We start from the raw sequence: 18,052 nt of genomic DNA on the forward strand, positions 1-18,052 counted from the left end.
CAAGAAAAATGTACAAGAACAAAAGCATTCTGTTTTTCAACTGACCTGCACAGTTATCACTCCAAACGCACAGATTTTTTTTGTATGTATTGAGTAGTCCACAGTTTAGTGTTTGTAAAAGGCAAGATGCCATTTGGTTGTCTCCTCTTCCTGATTGCCCCTCATGCCAAATACACATCAATCCATCATCTGTATCAGCCACGTGAATACCAAAGTTGTAACCAGATATTTGGCGGGAATAGTACATACTACTGTGAGTTAGTTTGGGTAACGAAAAAACTTTCTGCAAATCCATTGTTATGGTGCACGTGTCACTTACTGGCAAGGTGCTTCGTATAAAGTCGCTTTTTATAGATGCGAAAACAGCTCCTACTCCAGTTGATCGCATGTTTTGCAAGTATCCACTCGTGGTCGACGGAAGGATAGGTTCGGAAAATCCTTCAAAAAAACACTTCGGTAAAACTTGTGTGAAATATGAGTACAAGGATTCTTTTCTTGAAATGCCCTGAAAAGCCTATGCACATTCAGATCAGAGCTCAAATACTCTTTGTCCGACTTAAGTCGGTTGTAATGACTGACATCTCTAGGGAAGCTATTAATATGTTGTTTCACTAAACGACGATCGTGGACAGTGAATTTAAACATTTTTACACCACCTCGCTTGTCTGTGTACATGTAATCCCCACTTTTTTTCTTCTTGACAATGGTTGTAATCCTTTGGGGAGTAACAGCAAAAATCTTCATGAATGTCTGTTTACAAACTTTTTGTAAACCTCCCTTACCATCAGGAACAGTGTAACTCATAGTGCATTGGCGTTGGCTCTCTGAATCATCATCGTAAGTACCATGACGACGTCGTGTCACCGGAAGTATCTGAATCAGTCCCATAAGATAACTACCCTGTGCATTTAAATCCAGTGAATAGTAGGACTCATGGAGTTGCATCATCTCTATTCCAGTCAGTTCCTTACAATAGCTGTTCTTACATTTGCATTCAACCTGAAAACAATAAAAGCAAAATATAAGGTTACATTGCAAATATTGGTTTTTGTTGCTAACGTCATTATTGCACACATACTCGAAAATAAAAATTAATACTAACCTCGTTTTTAGGTTTACGTCTTGCCGGAACTAGTTTTTTAAATATATCGGTAGTGTACGAATTTCCACTAACTCGTGCCTCACTCTGTATTTTTCTCTTACGTTTTTTGTTTTTAACTGTTTCATCACGACAAAATGCTTGTTCATTCATTATTTCATGCAAAATAGGAATTTTAACCTTAAAACGACACGTTCCCGAACGTTTATAAGCAACTACTGACATGGAACAATACTAATAAAGAAGCATGGCACTTAGAACAGTTTGGCCGGACACGTCCGAAGGACATACCGCTAGCTTGATCATGCAGTCAATTTTTAAATTAGGTAACAGTAGAATAGGGACTTAAATCACAGTGGGGCTATTGGCGATGGCACATAGAACACTTTGAGTGGAAAAAGTGATTTTTTGATTTTTTGGCACTTAGATCACTTTGCCCCGTCACTCTACAATTATTTCTAATTGTCAAACACTTACAATAAAACCGATGATCACCCATCACCAGCTAATCCAGGATAGTTTGAACTATGTTCTCCAAATTACTATATAATAATTCTTATACCGGCATGTAAGTAGTATTTATTCATTATTTACTAATTTAATCTCAATTTACTAGATTATTTTGTATCACTTGTTTTACTTTGTCTGCTTTAATCAATTTAAGTCATATTAATAATCACAGATATATAATATTGGCATAATTGCGGTATTTTTTACTGGACAGCACCCTAATGCGGGTTTTTGTAATTTCAGAATTTAATTTACCATGTACCGTAAGACCTGAAGATGCATACCAAATCGAAGATGCATAGTCGTTGGTGGTAGAATTAAATAGATTGTTAGTTAGTCTTATTCTAATTACTTGTACCTATTTGAAATGGATCCACACAAGCAACACATATAATATTGTAAACAAGTTTTGTTGAATAAAATTGATTTCAAAGAAATGTAACATTATAATTAAAAATTAAAATTATTAGTACTTGTCTGATTAAAACAATTTGAGTAATTATATTACAAATATCTTAAACTTTGCATAATCATGTCAGAAATTACTTCTACATCGGTGTTGTTATAAATCTTATAAACTTTTTGCTTTTGCTATTAAATGAACTTTATTTATTGAACAATTCTCACTTGATTTTAGTAGCGTGAAAAATTATCCGTCGATAACCTCCCTTATCCCTATTCATCATAAAGTAACCCACAGTATTTCTTAATGGTGCTTAACAACTTGAGATTAAACTGTTAAAATTAATTATTTCAATGTAAAATTTCTGATCGCCGATCTTGCACCCCAATTTTGCGCCAAGAAAAGCTTCTATCATTTTCGGATTTCGCAACGTGTAATTAAATTTTCCACCGTCTTTGCATAATTTAATTTTCTCGAACTCGGTCATATCAATATTGACTTCATAACATTACCAAAGAATGTAGTGGAAGGTTCAAGGAGCAAACTGTTCTTGTCTGTTTATTATTTCCGTACAATGCTGACTAGATTACTTTTTATATTAAATTTTACTTTAAAACGGGTGTAGCAGATTTTCTTATCACCAAAACAAATAAGTACCATGACAAGTATGGAAGTTAATACACTCCGCCAAAAAAGTATCACATCACCTATGAAACTGCAAATTTTGATTAAAAATAATTTAAAACATGGATTTATTACTGTTGTTTTTTTTTTGTTTTTTAAGTACGTAACAATTATTAATAGAAAAATGCAGAATGTACGAAAAACAAAGGTTTTATTTAATTTGATTCATAAATTAGAAGTAAGCGCACAAACAGCATTGAATAAAAAAAAATAAAAATCAAAAGTAATAATAATTAAGTAAGCCGTAGGAGACACCTCTAGCTCTTATAACATCTAGAGCAGTGATTCCCAACCTGGGGGCGATCGCCCCCCGGGGGGCGATTTGAGATATTCAGGGGGGCGATAGAGCGAAGGGGGCCATATGGGGGGCGACAGAGAAAAGGGACGTTTAGCATCCGGAAAACGAGAAATGGGTAATTGAGAAAAATAAGAATAGAGAAAAAAATACAATACTTTCGATCGGATATCCATAGCATAATAAAAAGTAAATATATGTATACCAATGCAGGTAATAATAACACAAACATCTCGTCTAGTCACAGATCTTATCGAACACGAGGCGTCACAATATTAGAATCATTATTAGTCACAATTTTAGAATTCGGACAGAGACGTCGACGCGTGGCAATATAATTATTTATTGAGAATTGCGAGATAGTGTTTTTATTCTTTGCCTTCTCAATAAGTTGTAATTAATTACTCTTTTGTTTTCCTCTCAAAATGTCAGCACCTAAAAAAAGTGCCGGCAGTACTCAACGGAGTATTTGAAATATGGATTCATTGAATTGCCAGGGAATAAGAATCTACCATTGTGTCTCATTTGTGCAAAATCTTTGTCAAACGAATCCATGAAGCCGCCTCGTCTTATGGATCACTTGAAGAGGATTCATTCAGATAAGTCAGACAGACCCGTCCAATATTTTGCGGTGAGTAAAAGTCTTTTGTTTGTAGGATGTATTTTTTCCATATACAGTTACAATCATTGAATAGTTTACAGACTTACGTATCTAAGAGCCTATTTTTTAAATTTTTACCCCGTTTAAACGCACCTTTTACGTCAAAAGTATTGCAATGTAAAAATTAAAGTGTAAACTATTTAGTGATCGTAACTGTACCAACATATTATAATTATTTTTACTTTCTATTACCAAAAGTCAAACTGAAAGAAAACCTTTTTTAAACTTTTTTACCATTACTTATAATAATTAAAGTGAATGTATATTTCTTTCGTTTACAGGAGCTCAAGGCAAAGTATGAAAGGCGAGTTACTGTTGGGTCATTGATTGCAAAAGCTACCAAGAAAAACGACAAGGGTTTACTTGCTTCCTACAAGGTGTTATTCTTAATAGCAAAAAGTGGCAAGCCGCACACAATTGGAGAAGAACTCATCCTTCCAGCTGTCAACGAGATAGTTGATACTATGTTGGAACCCAGTCAGGCCAGCCAAGTAACAGATGCAGTTCCTCTCAGCAATAATACTGTCTCCAGAAGGATTGATGAAATGGGAGCGAATGTCGAAGATGTTCTCTGCAACAAATTGAAAAGCAGAGAGTTTACTGTGCAACTTGACGAGAGTACCCTGAGTGACAGCACAGCTTTGCTCCAATATGTCCGATTCATTGACGACAATGGAGAAATGGCCGAGAAAATGCTATTTGTTAGAAGTCTGATTACTGATACAAAAAGATCTTCCATATTTGAGGTCATTAAGAGATTTTTTGAGGAAAAAGAGATTCCCTTATTAAATATGATCGCCTGTGCTACTGACGGTGCAGCAGCAATGACAGGACGCCATTGGGGATTTATTGCACATCTGAAACAAGCAGTACCTGAAATTTTGTGTGTTCACTGCATCATTCACAGAGAGCATTTGGCTGTCAAGAATTTGAGTGGGAGGTTGCACGATTCTCTTCGACTTGTCATAGATGCGGTAAATCAAATTAAAGCAAAACCAAAGAATGATCGAATATTTCGTACACTTTGTGAAGAAAATGATGAGATATTTAATACATTGCTACTACATACGGAAGTCCGCTGGCTTTCTAAAGGCAATTGCTTATGGCGGTTCTTCAGTCTCATGGATACTGTTATTGAATTTCTTAATAATACTGACCCAACACTGAGTACAGAACTACAAGAGAAGCGAAATGACATCGCTTACTTATCAGATATTTTTCAAAAATTAAATGAAATGAACCTGCAACTACAGGGGAAGAACATAAATATGGCCAAAGCGAAGGGAGTAGTCAGAGCATTCATTGACAAACTATCTATTTTTGAAGAAAATATGCAGAGAAGAGAGAGAAGAAAATATGCAAGATCTGCAGTCCCGATTCCCAAGATTTGACTAGTCTGAAAGTGCCAACTTGGTTTATCAATCCTTTCAGCGTGGAAGTTTCAACAGTATGTTCTTCTCTTCCAGAAAACTTGATTGATTTGAGACATGATGTTGAAATTGAAAGTTTGTTTCGGGAGTGTGGGTACGAAAGATTTTGGCCGCGGATAAAAGAAGTGTATCCAATCTTGTGGAATGCAATCAAATTATTATTATTGGCATTCCCCACAACATATCTAGTGGAGAAAGGTTATAGTTCTGTGTGTATATTGAAAAACAGACAAAGAAATAGGCTCGACATAATAGAAAGAGGGGATTTGAGGTTGTTATTAACCAACATTGAGCCAGACATAAAGAAATTATGTGAGGGACACCAGGCCCAAGGAAGCCATTAACAATTCTTTTACACACATATAAGCATTTATCATTTTACGAAATGTAAAAATAAATAAATATAGATACTTACCTTTTGTATAGATTCATTATTTGTTTCAACTTAGTTGGGTGGGGGGGGGGGGGCGATTGTAGTATTCATAACTGGGTGAAACCTGTCTAAGGGGGCGATCATGGGAAAAAGGTTGGGAACCACTGATCTAGAGAACGTTGTGGCATACCTCCAATTAATCGTCTTAGATAATCTTGATTGATATTATCCCATTCTACGGTTAATAACCGTTGCAGGTCCTGAAGATTATCTGGCGTCACATTACCAGATCTCACCCTTCTGTAAAGATGGTCCAAAACATGTTCTATTGGATTTAAGTCCGGGCTGTGCGCTGGCCAATTTAAAACTTTAAAATTTGCCACTTGAAGGTACTCGGTAACGAATCTTGCGACGTGTGGGCGTGCATTGGCATACATTAAAATAAAGTCATTACCAATAAATGGGGCGTAAGGAACAACATGCATCTCCAAAATTTCTCTAATGTACCTATCAGCAGTTAAGGATCCTCAATCTAGCTGTACCAATTCGGTTTGACCCCTAAGAGATATTCCGCTCCAGAGCATAATAGATCCCCCTTCAAAGTTTGTCTCATTGTCTTGTGTTTTGTGTCTGTGTGTTGCGACGAACTCGCTAGCAGGCAGCCTGGCAATATGTCACATTCTCGCTGGCTTACAACGGCCAACCGCATATTACGCCTTTACATTGGAACCATTGACCCATCTGAAGAACTCCAGACATTAGTTGATTATATCATGAAAGTCTACGCTCCCATATGGTTCCACATCAAAGGGCAACCTTTGTGTGAAATGGGTCCCAAACATCTTTTTAAATTAACTCAATACTCCAGATGTTTATCAGATAAAGTGAAAACAGTTGTTGATCCAGTAATACAACGTAATGCATTTTCTGCCCATCCGGAAAATCTTTTGCTTGCTATGATTACAGACAACAGAGGTTTCGTCAAAGAATTAGGTCTAAGACGTATTATAAAAGTAAGAAAGGAATCACGTGATTAGGTAAGAGTGTTTAAAGTTCCGAAACTAAATTTCAATACAACAGACTACATTGAAATGATACACAGGGCAGATTTACTAGTAACTTCATCTCTCATACTAGGAGACATTACCGACTCAATTCTTGTGGATATGTTGTCAAACATATGTTCAATTAAAATAGAATTTCCAAAATTTCCCTGCCATACTCAAGCAGTTGAACGTTGCGTAAAACTGGTAACTGAAGCATCTATCACTGTAGTAGGTGAAAAGGCTCGTGATGGAATAATTCATATCACACTCGAGTCTAGAAATCTTAAGCTAAGGTTTCTAGACTCGACAGCGTACGGCACACACGTACAGCAGAATCTGTTGTACGCGATTCACGGAAGTTTTGGGTGAGTCGGTTTGTTAGATTAGTTCGCAAAATCTCGCGCTCAAGGCAAGTTTAGAAATTAGTTTCACGTTTGTCCTCTAGGTTGTACGTTTAGAAAAATGAATTCTCGCAACTTAACGCAATAATTTTATTACTCCAAGAAGAGGAGGAAGAAAAAGAGTTGATAATGTCAAATAAAAAAATATAAATAAAAATATAGATAAAGAAAATGTCGTAATGCAGAAAGTGCTTTTAAATTAACAGTTGAAAGAAGATCGTTTCAAAATGAGGAAAAATTTCGAGAATATTTTAGACTTTACAGAGATTTATTTGGAACTGTCTTACAATTTATAAGAGATGATATTACTGAAAAAACCCAACAACAGAAGACATCACTTAATTATTACAATAATAATAACTATATAAAAATTATAATTTCGGTATAGATGTATATGCTGTGAGCTCAAGTGTTGCGTTCAAATTAAATCGCAATTGATTCCAGCGCACACCGTCGACGTACACTGCTATCGCTCTGCAGCCCGCGCAACTAAGCAGAACCTAACAAACCGTTTTTTACTTAAATCTTAAAGTATTTAGTATACCTGTTTTTTTCTGGATTTGTCAAAAATTGAAAAATATGACATTTTAAACGCAGGTAGAGGGCTATAAACTATACTGAATTAAAAATCTAAAAGCATTCTTCTTCTAGTTCCATGACCGTTCTAGCTCTGTCGACCCAGCTTATTTTCAGTAGTCGTCTGTAAGGCCCACATCTCAAAGGCTGTCAAGCGTCTAAGGATAACCTCAGTTAAAGTCCACGCTTCCACTCCATACAGCAGGACAGGAAAGATGTAGCAAGATGTCATTCGAACTCTAAGGCCAATGCTAAGATCGTGACTGCAAAGTACGTTTCTCATTTTTACAAAAGCAGCTCGGGCTTGTTCTATTCGGCTTTTAATTTCTGCGGTTGGATCCCAGCTCTCATTGATATTACTGCCGAGATACACGAGTTTCTCTACTCTGTCCAGTGTGGCATCTCCGACTTTTATACCGTCATTTTGTATATAATATTGTTTGCTAACTATCATATATTTAGTTTTCTTAACGTTGAGTTCTAATCCATACTGATCACAAGTCTGTTTTATTTTGTTCATTAGATTTTGTAGGTCTTCTCCGCAATTAGCAAGCACTAAGGTATCGTCGGCATATCTAATATTGTTGACGGTTACTCCATTCACAATAATACCTTCGGTTGTCTCCATTAAGGCTTCCTTAAATATTTCCTCCGAATATAAGTTAAAAAGAAAAGGCGACAATATAGAGCCTTGTCTCACTCCTCTTTTTATATTTATTTCATTTGACAGTTCTTGTTCAACCTTTATTCTTGCCACTTGATGCCAGTAAAAAGCCTAAATGCCTAAAAGCTTTATCTCAAACAATTCAGTATTTTGCAACTTTTAAAACCTACCCACCTATAAAATTTGAAGAAAATTTTTTTTTACAAAATCGACCCACCCTACTGTACTTGTCACTTTTTGACTATCCCGGTGTGCAGATTTTCCTATTTTTAATATTAAAATCTGATATATAAAACAACGTGTATTTATGAATAAAGAATCACACATTATTTTAAGAAACAAAAAAATTACAAACCAAATACAAAACGGTATTCTATTTATGGCGCACTTTCTCTACTAGTCGGTTATTTGATATGTAAATGTAAAGAATGGTCCAGTCATGGATCCTAGGGTTACTAGAATGAACAAAAAAAATATATTTCGTAAATAAATAATCCCCGTAAATGTAACAATATCGACAAACTGAAAAATAACTTATTAGTTTTGATTTTTGCATTAATTGGTAAAACCTTCTGTTCGGACAGTTTGGATTTCAATTTTCCAAACATCAATAATAATTAAACTTATGATTTAAACTCAAAATACAAAAAAAAAGAAATAGCGAGAAAAGAAAAATAATATTAAATCAATGGTGCTAGATTTAATAAACATGACTTCAGACACTATCAAATCTGATGATATTACACAACTCTCCTTTCGAGGAACAGAAAATTCAATTTTCTCCAATGTGAAACAGATCTTGTCAACACCAAGTGACATACGTAGATGTTTAAAAAAAGGAATAGTCGTGAAATTCTTAGATACTAGATATGGTTGACAATAAAAGAAAATTTCAACTGAAAATTTAGTGCAAATCGGAAAATTTCTACAGTAACATTTGGGATTGAATCGATATCGCAAGCAAAAGGTAACATTTTTTCGATTATCTTTAAGGCTGATTTGGACTAGACAATTAACAAATAAATTAATTTAGTAAACTGATAATTTGATTACTAACTTTTTAAGTTATTCGTAGTACAGATCGAAAAATATTTGTAGTTGGTAATTTTTCCAATATTTTCTATTGTATTTCCCGCAAATTGTAGTTTGCGTTTTGTTGATAGTGTTCTGTTTTATTTATTTTATTAGTCGTTTATTATAAAAAGTTGTTTGGGACAAACTCGTATGGATGATCGTGAATTATTGATTTATAGTGTTGAATAAGAGTGATAAAAGTATGCACCCTTAATATTGTTCTGAAGCTATTTTCTTGTGGCATTTTAAATTAATTACTATATAAATGGGAATAAGCCACAATTAAAGGTTAAAATACGTTTATTGACGTTTCAATTTCCACTTCGGAAATCGTTCTCAAAATACAAACATTAGTAAATTAAACAAATTTTAGTTTTAGTTTTTTTTTTGTCAAAAAAAAACTTGTCGAACTCCTCTAAGTATACTTTCTCTGTCAGTTCTCCTTCGACTCTTATTCTTGCTTTCTGATTTTGATACAGATTCGATCTAATTTGTAGATCTCTACTATCTATGTTTTTGGTCTTAAGAGTACTTAAAAGCTTTTCATGTTGAACTCTGCCAAAAGCTTTTTTAAAATCTATGAAGCAAGCATATTTGTCTTGATTCATATCCAGACATCGTTGCGTCAGAACATTGACTCCGAATAATGCTTCTCTAGTTCCTAGACCCTTTCTAAAACCCATCTGTGAATCACTTATTTCTTGTTCTAATTTCATGTGGATTCTGTTATGTATGATTTTAACGAAGGTTTTCAACGTGTGGCTTATTAATGCAATTGTCCGATAGTCATTGCAATCTTTAGCATTTGTGATTTTTGGAATCGTTACAAAAGTTGAGAGAAGCCATTCTTTGGGTATGTGTCCCGTCTTATATATGGAATTAAAAGGTCTACCAAGACATCAACATTATCTTCATCAACTATCTTCAATAGTTCAATTGGTATATTATCGGGTCCTGGAGCTTTTCTACCTTTTGTGTGTTTTATGGCATAAATAACTTCCTCTTTCATTGTTTCTGGTCCCGTGATTTCTCCGTCAACTTCTAATTGTTCTACTTTTTGCTCATAAAATAGGTGTTCAATGTATTTTTTCCATCTACGTATTTTGTCTTGCGTTTCAGTTATAGTGGTACCATCTGCATTTGTTAATATCCCGATTGGTTTGTTACGATTTCCTGAAATCATTTCTTTACTCTTCTTATGGGTGTTGAAAGTGTCATACCTTGTCATACTTCTTTCCTTAAGTTCCGTAAAATGACAAAAGCCTATCTATCTGAAAGATCTTATTATTCAGTGGAGGAGTTTCTTAACGAATAATTAAGAAAGTACAGTACGTTTAGGTACAAGCAACAATGTATTTTTATATATATTTTTTTATCACATGCAGCAGGTTAAACTTATTCGTGAACTAGTTTTTACTAAGGTTTTATTATGCAATTTGCAATTTAGTGAAATTTTGCAATGGATTGTATATTTTATTTTATTATGTTTTATTCTGTGATATTGACGACTTATTTAATTTTAGTAAATTTTAATTGTTATTGTTATAATTTTTTTTTGTTTGACTTTTGTAAGCTTTGTCCATAAAATTGTACAATTTTCAGTGACAATAAAGCATATTTCTATTCTATTTGATTCGATAATCGGTTCGATTCGATATTCGATTATCAAAAAGATTCAATAGTAATCAATTAAATAATCTATGCCATTTAGTAATAGATTCGATTAGATAATCGATTCTATAATCTATTTGATTATTGGTTTGATTTCGATAATCTATTTGATTATCGATTTGATTCGATAATCGATTCTATTCGATAATCAATTCGATTCGATAATCGATTCGATTCGATAATCGAGTCGATTCGATAATCGGTTCGACTCGATATCTAATTTGAATTAATTATATATTTGGTTCGATTAGATTTCGATTCGATTCGGTTTAATTACATAATCGATTCGATAATCGATTCAATTTTATTTGATTCGATAATCGATTCAATTTTATTTGATTCGATAAACGATTCGATTATATTGGATATTTGATTCTATAATCGATTCGATTTGATTCGATATGTGATTCTATTTTATTTTAATTTAATATTGTCAATTGTCAAAAAGCTAGTCTCAGCGTACACACCTTAATTAACCTTCCTGTATATAAATCATAATGTCTTAAGTTAAACAGTGAAACTATTTATAAATCTAGTATCAATTTAAAGCTAATTTTTATGGTATCTCATGCATTCACATTGTTATTAATACAATTGTGTAATAGTTGGTTAATCTGCAATCAACAGAAAATAACTCAGTCTTTTTGCCCTTTTTTGTGATAATTTACAAATCACAAAAACTGTCCATTATCTGTAGGCAATAATTGATAAAGCTCATTAGTGTACAGGACCGGCGTTCAAATTTTAATTTAGAAAATGAAGTGTATAGAATGCAAGAAAGATGGTACTGAAGAAGAAATGCTTTATTGTGATAGCTGTGACCGACCAGTTCACAAAGATACTCATTGTTCTGGTCTGTGTTCATCAGAAATTAGGGTTATGGAGTTAAAGAAGAATCGTGTTCTACAGTTTTTGTGCCAAGAGTGTAAATCTGGAATGAAACTTGTTCCAAAACTGTTCAAATTAATTGAAAAACTGCAGAATGAGGTTAATGATATGAAATTAGGACTTACTTTTATCAGATGATGTGAATTACAGCTTAGCAGTATTTTATGATTTTATGTTTATAGGTTTTGACTTCTTTGTTCCGATCAAAAAATTTAAAACAAGTTCGTTTCCGATTTGGTTTAATGGTAAATTAAGAAAGTTGATATATTTAAAAAAGAAAATACATAAGCAGTATAAATTATTTGGTAGAAGGGATGATTATTTAAGATTTTCTCAGTTAAGAAATGAATGTAAACAAGTCTCCTCTCAATGTTATGGTAACTATTTGAATAATATTGAGAATGGGATTCTATCTAATCCTCGACATTTTTAAAAGTATATCAATAATAAACGTAAAAGTTATAATCTGCCATCTAATATGTTCTACGGTGATAGTACAAGTGATAATGCTCAAGACGTAGTTAATCTATTTGGTAAGTTTTTCTCAACTACATATTCTAATTCTAAAATTAATCAGACCCCAATTTTTAACTATCAGCAGAGTGTAAATGTGAATAATTATAGTATTGAGATCTCTGACATAATTGATAGTGTTTTAAAGATGCCTTGGAAATTATCGCTTGGACCAGATTGTTTGCCAGCTTATGTTCTCAAGCATTGCATTTTTACTCTATCTGTAAAACCTATCTGCTACTTATTTAATTCCTCATTGAGTACCGGCATCTTTCCTGATCTTTGGAAGACTAGTTATTAACACCAATTTTCAAATCTGGTAATAAAAATGATGTTGAAAATTATCGAGCGGTTTGTAACCAATCTGTATTACCCAAACTTTTTGAGTGTCTTGTAAATAAATTTTTGACATGGAATTGTAAAAATTTAATTGATGTTGGACAACATGGCTTTTCTAAAGGTAAGTCTACATGCACGAACTTAATATTGTATACGAATTTTATAGCTACTTCAGTGGAACAGAAGGGTCAGGTTGACGCTATCTACACAGACTTCTCAAAAGCCTTCGATAGAGTTAACCATGATCTGCTTATTGCTAAATTAAATGGCTATGGATTTGGAGGTAAAATAATTGAGTGGATAGGTAGTTATATATCTGGTAGATGTCAGTATGTTAAATATGGAAATTGTTTATCTCAACGAGTATCTGTAACCTCAGGAGTTCCTCAGGGGTCTGATATTGGACCTCTCTTATTTAAAATATTTGTTAATGATATATCCTCAGTAATTAAAAATAGTAAATTTCTAATGTTTGCTGATGACCTTAAAATATTTCGAATAGTTAATGACCTAGTTGATGCCTCTTTGTTACAGAATGACATTAAAAGCTTAGCTAGTTGGTGTGAGGTAAACATGCTATACTTAAATATTCAAAAATGTTTTAAAATTACTTTTGGAGGAACAAGAGAGTTTGTAAATTATGATTATTGTATAAATAATGTACCTTTAGAGGCACGTCATAATATTAAAGATTTAGGTATAAATTTTAATTCTAAACTAACTTTTAAATATCACATTAAAGAAACTTCAGTTAAAGCTTTAAAAATGTTAAGATTTATTCCTAGAAACTGTAATCAGTTTTCAGTACAAACTTTATAAATTTTATACTGTAGTTTAGTTCGATCAGTTTTGGAGTATGGTTCTCTCATTTGGTCTCCTTCATATAACAGTGACATCTACAGTATCGAGAGAGTTCAAAATAAATTCTTAAGGGTATGTGCTTACAAAATTGGTTTTATTAGACATCAATACACATATGATGATATACTGTCAATACTAAATATCTCATCACTACATGATAGAAGATGTCAAGCGGATTTATGTTTTCTTTTTAAAATTATAAATGGATATGTTCAAGATCCAGAGTTACTAAGTTTAATAAATTTTAATGTTAATACTAGAAGAACTCGTAACACTGAGATTTTCAACATTCCATTCCACACTACGAATTATGGCCAAAATGAACCCATTACAAGAATTTTACGAACTGCCAATGAGCACAGCAATAGTTTAGAGTTATTTGGAATATCTACAGCAACATTTCAGAAATCATTTGAGAGATTTTGAGCATTATTTAATAACTTAAGCTACTACTTTAATTGAATTTTGTTTGATTTTAATTTTGGTTTGTTTTTTATTAACGCAACCTATATATAAGCTTTGTAAAGGTTGACGTCATATTTCTGTAAAAATGGTATATCCGTTAATTAAATAAATAAATAAATATTATTTAAATAATAAACACGCATGACACTATCTTAATGTCGGTTTTATTTGTTTCATACCTCAGTGAGGTTTCATACCACTCTGCTAGTGCCTGCGATAAGAAAGATATACTTCCAAAAAATATTTATAATTCACTATAAGGAGACATAAAATTTTATTTCCGTCGACCATCCATTTATGATTAATTTTAACACCGTCAAATTCATTGATTAATGACCCCTATTAATGAATGATTTTCTATTAATGAACGATTTTATTATATGCAACACAACATACATTGCTTGTATAAATTAATTTAACCACATTTAACGCTCTGTGATTGGCAGTGACCTGTGGTGTAGGCAACCAAACATATAGGTACCTATTTATATTCCCACTAAAAAATTACTTAAAATGACATAGCCGCTGTAAGTACTGTCTGTCATTGTATGTCATTATTTATCGTTAAGTAAATAAAAATTTAAACTAAGATATTTTTATTTCTGAAAAGTTCGGTCGACGGAAAAGTTTTGTAACGAACTCGTGAATTAAAATGGCGATTAACAATTTCGAACATTAACGCGCTCGCTTCGCTCACGCGTTAAAATATCTCAATTGTTAATCGCCCTTATTAATACACTTGTTGGTTAAATAACTATTAACTCACATTTAATAATAACGCGCTAAAAGAAGTATTCATTCACTAGTGTCGTTTTTTTTAACTACAAAAAAATGTTCGGCTAGTAGCATACGATTTTTTCAAAAAATCAATATTTTTAATTGTGGCCATCATAATATATTGTGTCATAAATAAAAATCGAAATATCTAAATCATCGTGAGTTAAATATAAAATTTTAATAAAATTATAAAATCAAAATTTTTCTCGTTTATTTACATATTTTCCCACCCCACCCATCCCATTCCAAAAAAATCTATTAAGAAAAGTTTTCATTACAAATATTTTGTTACCAAATTTTCTTGGTAGTCAATGAGTTAGAGGTCATAGTAATCTTTTTAAGTGTTCGTCGTTCGGCTATTTTAGGTACTCTGTATATGTTTAGATGTAACTAAACATATTTCGAACAAAATTAAGATAAGTATCTTGGAATTGCACTAACCAATATGCGCTGATAATTATTAATTAAATAGTTTCAAACTAACGTATGCATCTCAATTTGTAACCGTTTCTTAGTAGTCAAAAAACAATTTCGCTAATAAGCTCGCAATTAAATACAGCGAAGGTGAAATCGTGTCGCTGTCAACAATGAAGTTTCTCAAACGTAGCTCTATATATTATCTAAGTTGATGACGACTGCATAATTTCATCCGTAACACCTTTTAGAACACTGGAATGGATTGCGACGTATATGTATAATTAAGTTGTATGATATACAGTAATGAGAAACGATGTTATGCATTCGTAATAGTTGTATCAAATTATAATCACAACCTATGGTAATAGCGGAAATGTAATTTGGAACCTCCAATATCTCACAATAATTAGTAGAAACAGTTCTATCGAAACAACAATGTTTTTGTATAGATTTACTTTACTTAAGATTATAATTCTTGGCACAGATTGCAAATAAAATACATTAGATAGATAGATACGTTTATTGTCAATTTTTACATAGTAAACACTACATGTCATGTCACAATATAAATAAATCACTTATGTATATATATATATATATGTATATATATATATATATATATATATATATATATATATATAGAATTAATACAAGAATACATAATATAAAATTGACAGTAAAAAATAGAAATACAAAAATATAAATAAAAAAATAATTTAGTTAGGTGTAAAATAATTTTCATAAAACCGACCACATTATGAGCTCAAACAAACAAATTCCTGTATACTATAGAAACATTGTTCCAGCAAGAAGTTTTTTGCTAATTTATAAACGTGTTTAGAATTCATTGCCTTATTATCAATATTTTTGTTTAGGTTTAAAAAACAGTTATAAAACAGTTATCTATTGTATTAATCTGGAATATGGTATAGTAATATGACTTTTGTTTCTTGTATTTTCCTGATGTTGATCAGCTTGTGTTTTTACATCTTGTATATTGTTATGACGATTTAACAAACTTTCAAATACACTCGCGATCATAAAATCCGGGTCACCTTGAAAATCACCGATATTTCATTTTTAACGAGCTTTATCGTAAATAATAATAACTAAAAATAAATAAATAAATAAAAATAATAATAAATAAAAATAACGTTTCCTTTGTAGTGTCCAAAGAATTCCAATAGTGCCGATTTCGCGGTAAAGTGGACACTTCCCAAAATGAACGCTACCTGTAACTCCGCTTGATTTAAATGTCTCGTTTGTACTTCGACTTTCTGTTCAAATGCAACGGACAAACGTTTATTATTGCCACCATTAGTGGTTATTAGTGCCATTATTAGTGTTTATTTTTTGACAAAAATGCCTTTGACTGTTGTTGAAACGGGACAAATTGTTGCACTTGTGGAAGACGGTCACACTCAACGGCAAGTCGCAAGAACTGTTGGCGTAAGCCTTTCTACGGTTCAACGAGTGCTTCAACGCTTCTAGGAGGCAAGTTTGCTAACCAGGCGACCTGGCTTTGGACGAAGAAGAACGACCAAGGCACTAGATGACCATTTCCTTGTGTTTCAGGCTTTACGAAACCGGACCTCAACTGCGGTTATGCATCAAAATTGTCTAGAGGAAGTACGAAATCGCAATTTTAGTGTTGGAACAGTCAGAAGAAGACTTCGTTCTTCTTGACTATCTTCTCGGGTACTGGCTAGAGGACCGCCACTTCGCCGGGTGCCTCGAGTTGCACGACTAGCTTTTGCTCGACAATACGCGCATTGGGGAATTAACGATTGTAGCTAAGTGTTATTATCAGATAAATCCCGTTTCTGCCTAACTGGATCCGATGGACGTGTAAGAGTTTGGAGGAGAACCGGTGAACGATTTTCACAAGCTTGCATTGCTCCAAGAATGCCATTTGGTGGAGGCTCGGTCATGGCTTGGGGAGGTATATCTTCCGACTTCCACACAGAATTACCCTTCATCGAAAATGGGTCCCTAACTGCACGAAGATACATTACGGAGATTCCGGAAGAACATGTTATGCCCAACATGGCAGGGCTTGGAGAAAACGCCGTTTTTATGTAGGACAACGTGCAAGCGCACGTTGCCATGATCAGTATGTAATACTTGGACGAAGTTGTAACGACGAGGGTACCCTGGCCAGCTGGGTCTCCGGACCTGAATCCCATCGAACATCTCTGGGACGATTTGAAAAAACGTATTCAAACCCATACACCTTCTCCTAACAACGCACAGGAGCTTAAGGATCTGTTAGTGAGAGAGTGGAATAACATACCACAACATGTAATCCGGAGAAAAATTGAGAGTATGCCCTGTCGTCTGCAAGAGGTTATTAGAGCAAGGGGAGGCAATACACGATATTGGTCATTGAAATTTCACTAATTTTTTACCATGTTCTGTATTTTCCATTTTTTTTTCGTATGTCTGTTTTATCAACAATTTGATTTGTTTTCTGTTTTTTCAATAAAAACAATAAAACACCATTTTTTTTCTTTCAAAACAAACATTGATGACAAATAAAAAATACATTAGCCAAAAAAAAAGGTTATTAATGCACCAGAGGCAAAAATATTTAAGAAACTTCAAATTTTCAACATGACCCGGATTTTATGATCGCGAGTGTATATATATATACATATATATATATATATATATATATATATATATATATATATATATATATATATATATATGAAAGTAAAAGATTGCATTTTATTTCAATAGGAACTCCACCATTGCTCTACACGTGTGTCGAGTTATTCAACTCATCATCAGGAACACTTGTGGAAGTTCAACTGAAATGAAATGCAGTCTAGTATTTGGTCATTATAACCAAAATAACAGCCAGGTACGCTAGCAGCGACATCTATACGAAGTAACAAGAAGT

The 18,052-nt window shown here is 33.1% G+C and overlaps 1 protein-coding gene across 1 annotated transcript; it reads left to right on the plus strand.

Annotated features, from left to right (window-relative positions):
- The first annotated feature begins 3,544 nt into the window (after nucleotides 1-3,544).
- Nucleotides 3,545-5,828, plus strand: LOC140449126 (zinc finger MYM-type protein 6-like). Its single transcript, XM_072542272.1, has 3 exons — nucleotides 3,545-3,622; nucleotides 3,934-4,360; nucleotides 5,713-5,828. The coding sequence occupies exons 1-3, from the start codon at nucleotides 3,545-3,547 to the stop codon at nucleotides 5,826-5,828; spliced, it is 621 nt and encodes a 206-aa protein (XP_072398373.1).
- The last annotated feature ends 12,224 nt before the right edge of the window (nucleotides 5,829-18,052 follow it).

The sequence above is a fragment of the Diabrotica undecimpunctata genome, chromosome 8 (assembly GCF_040954645.1).
Source record: "Diabrotica undecimpunctata isolate CICGRU chromosome 8, icDiaUnde3, whole genome shotgun sequence".
NCBI classification, from domain to species: Eukaryota; Metazoa; Arthropoda; class Insecta; order Coleoptera; family Chrysomelidae; genus Diabrotica; species Diabrotica undecimpunctata.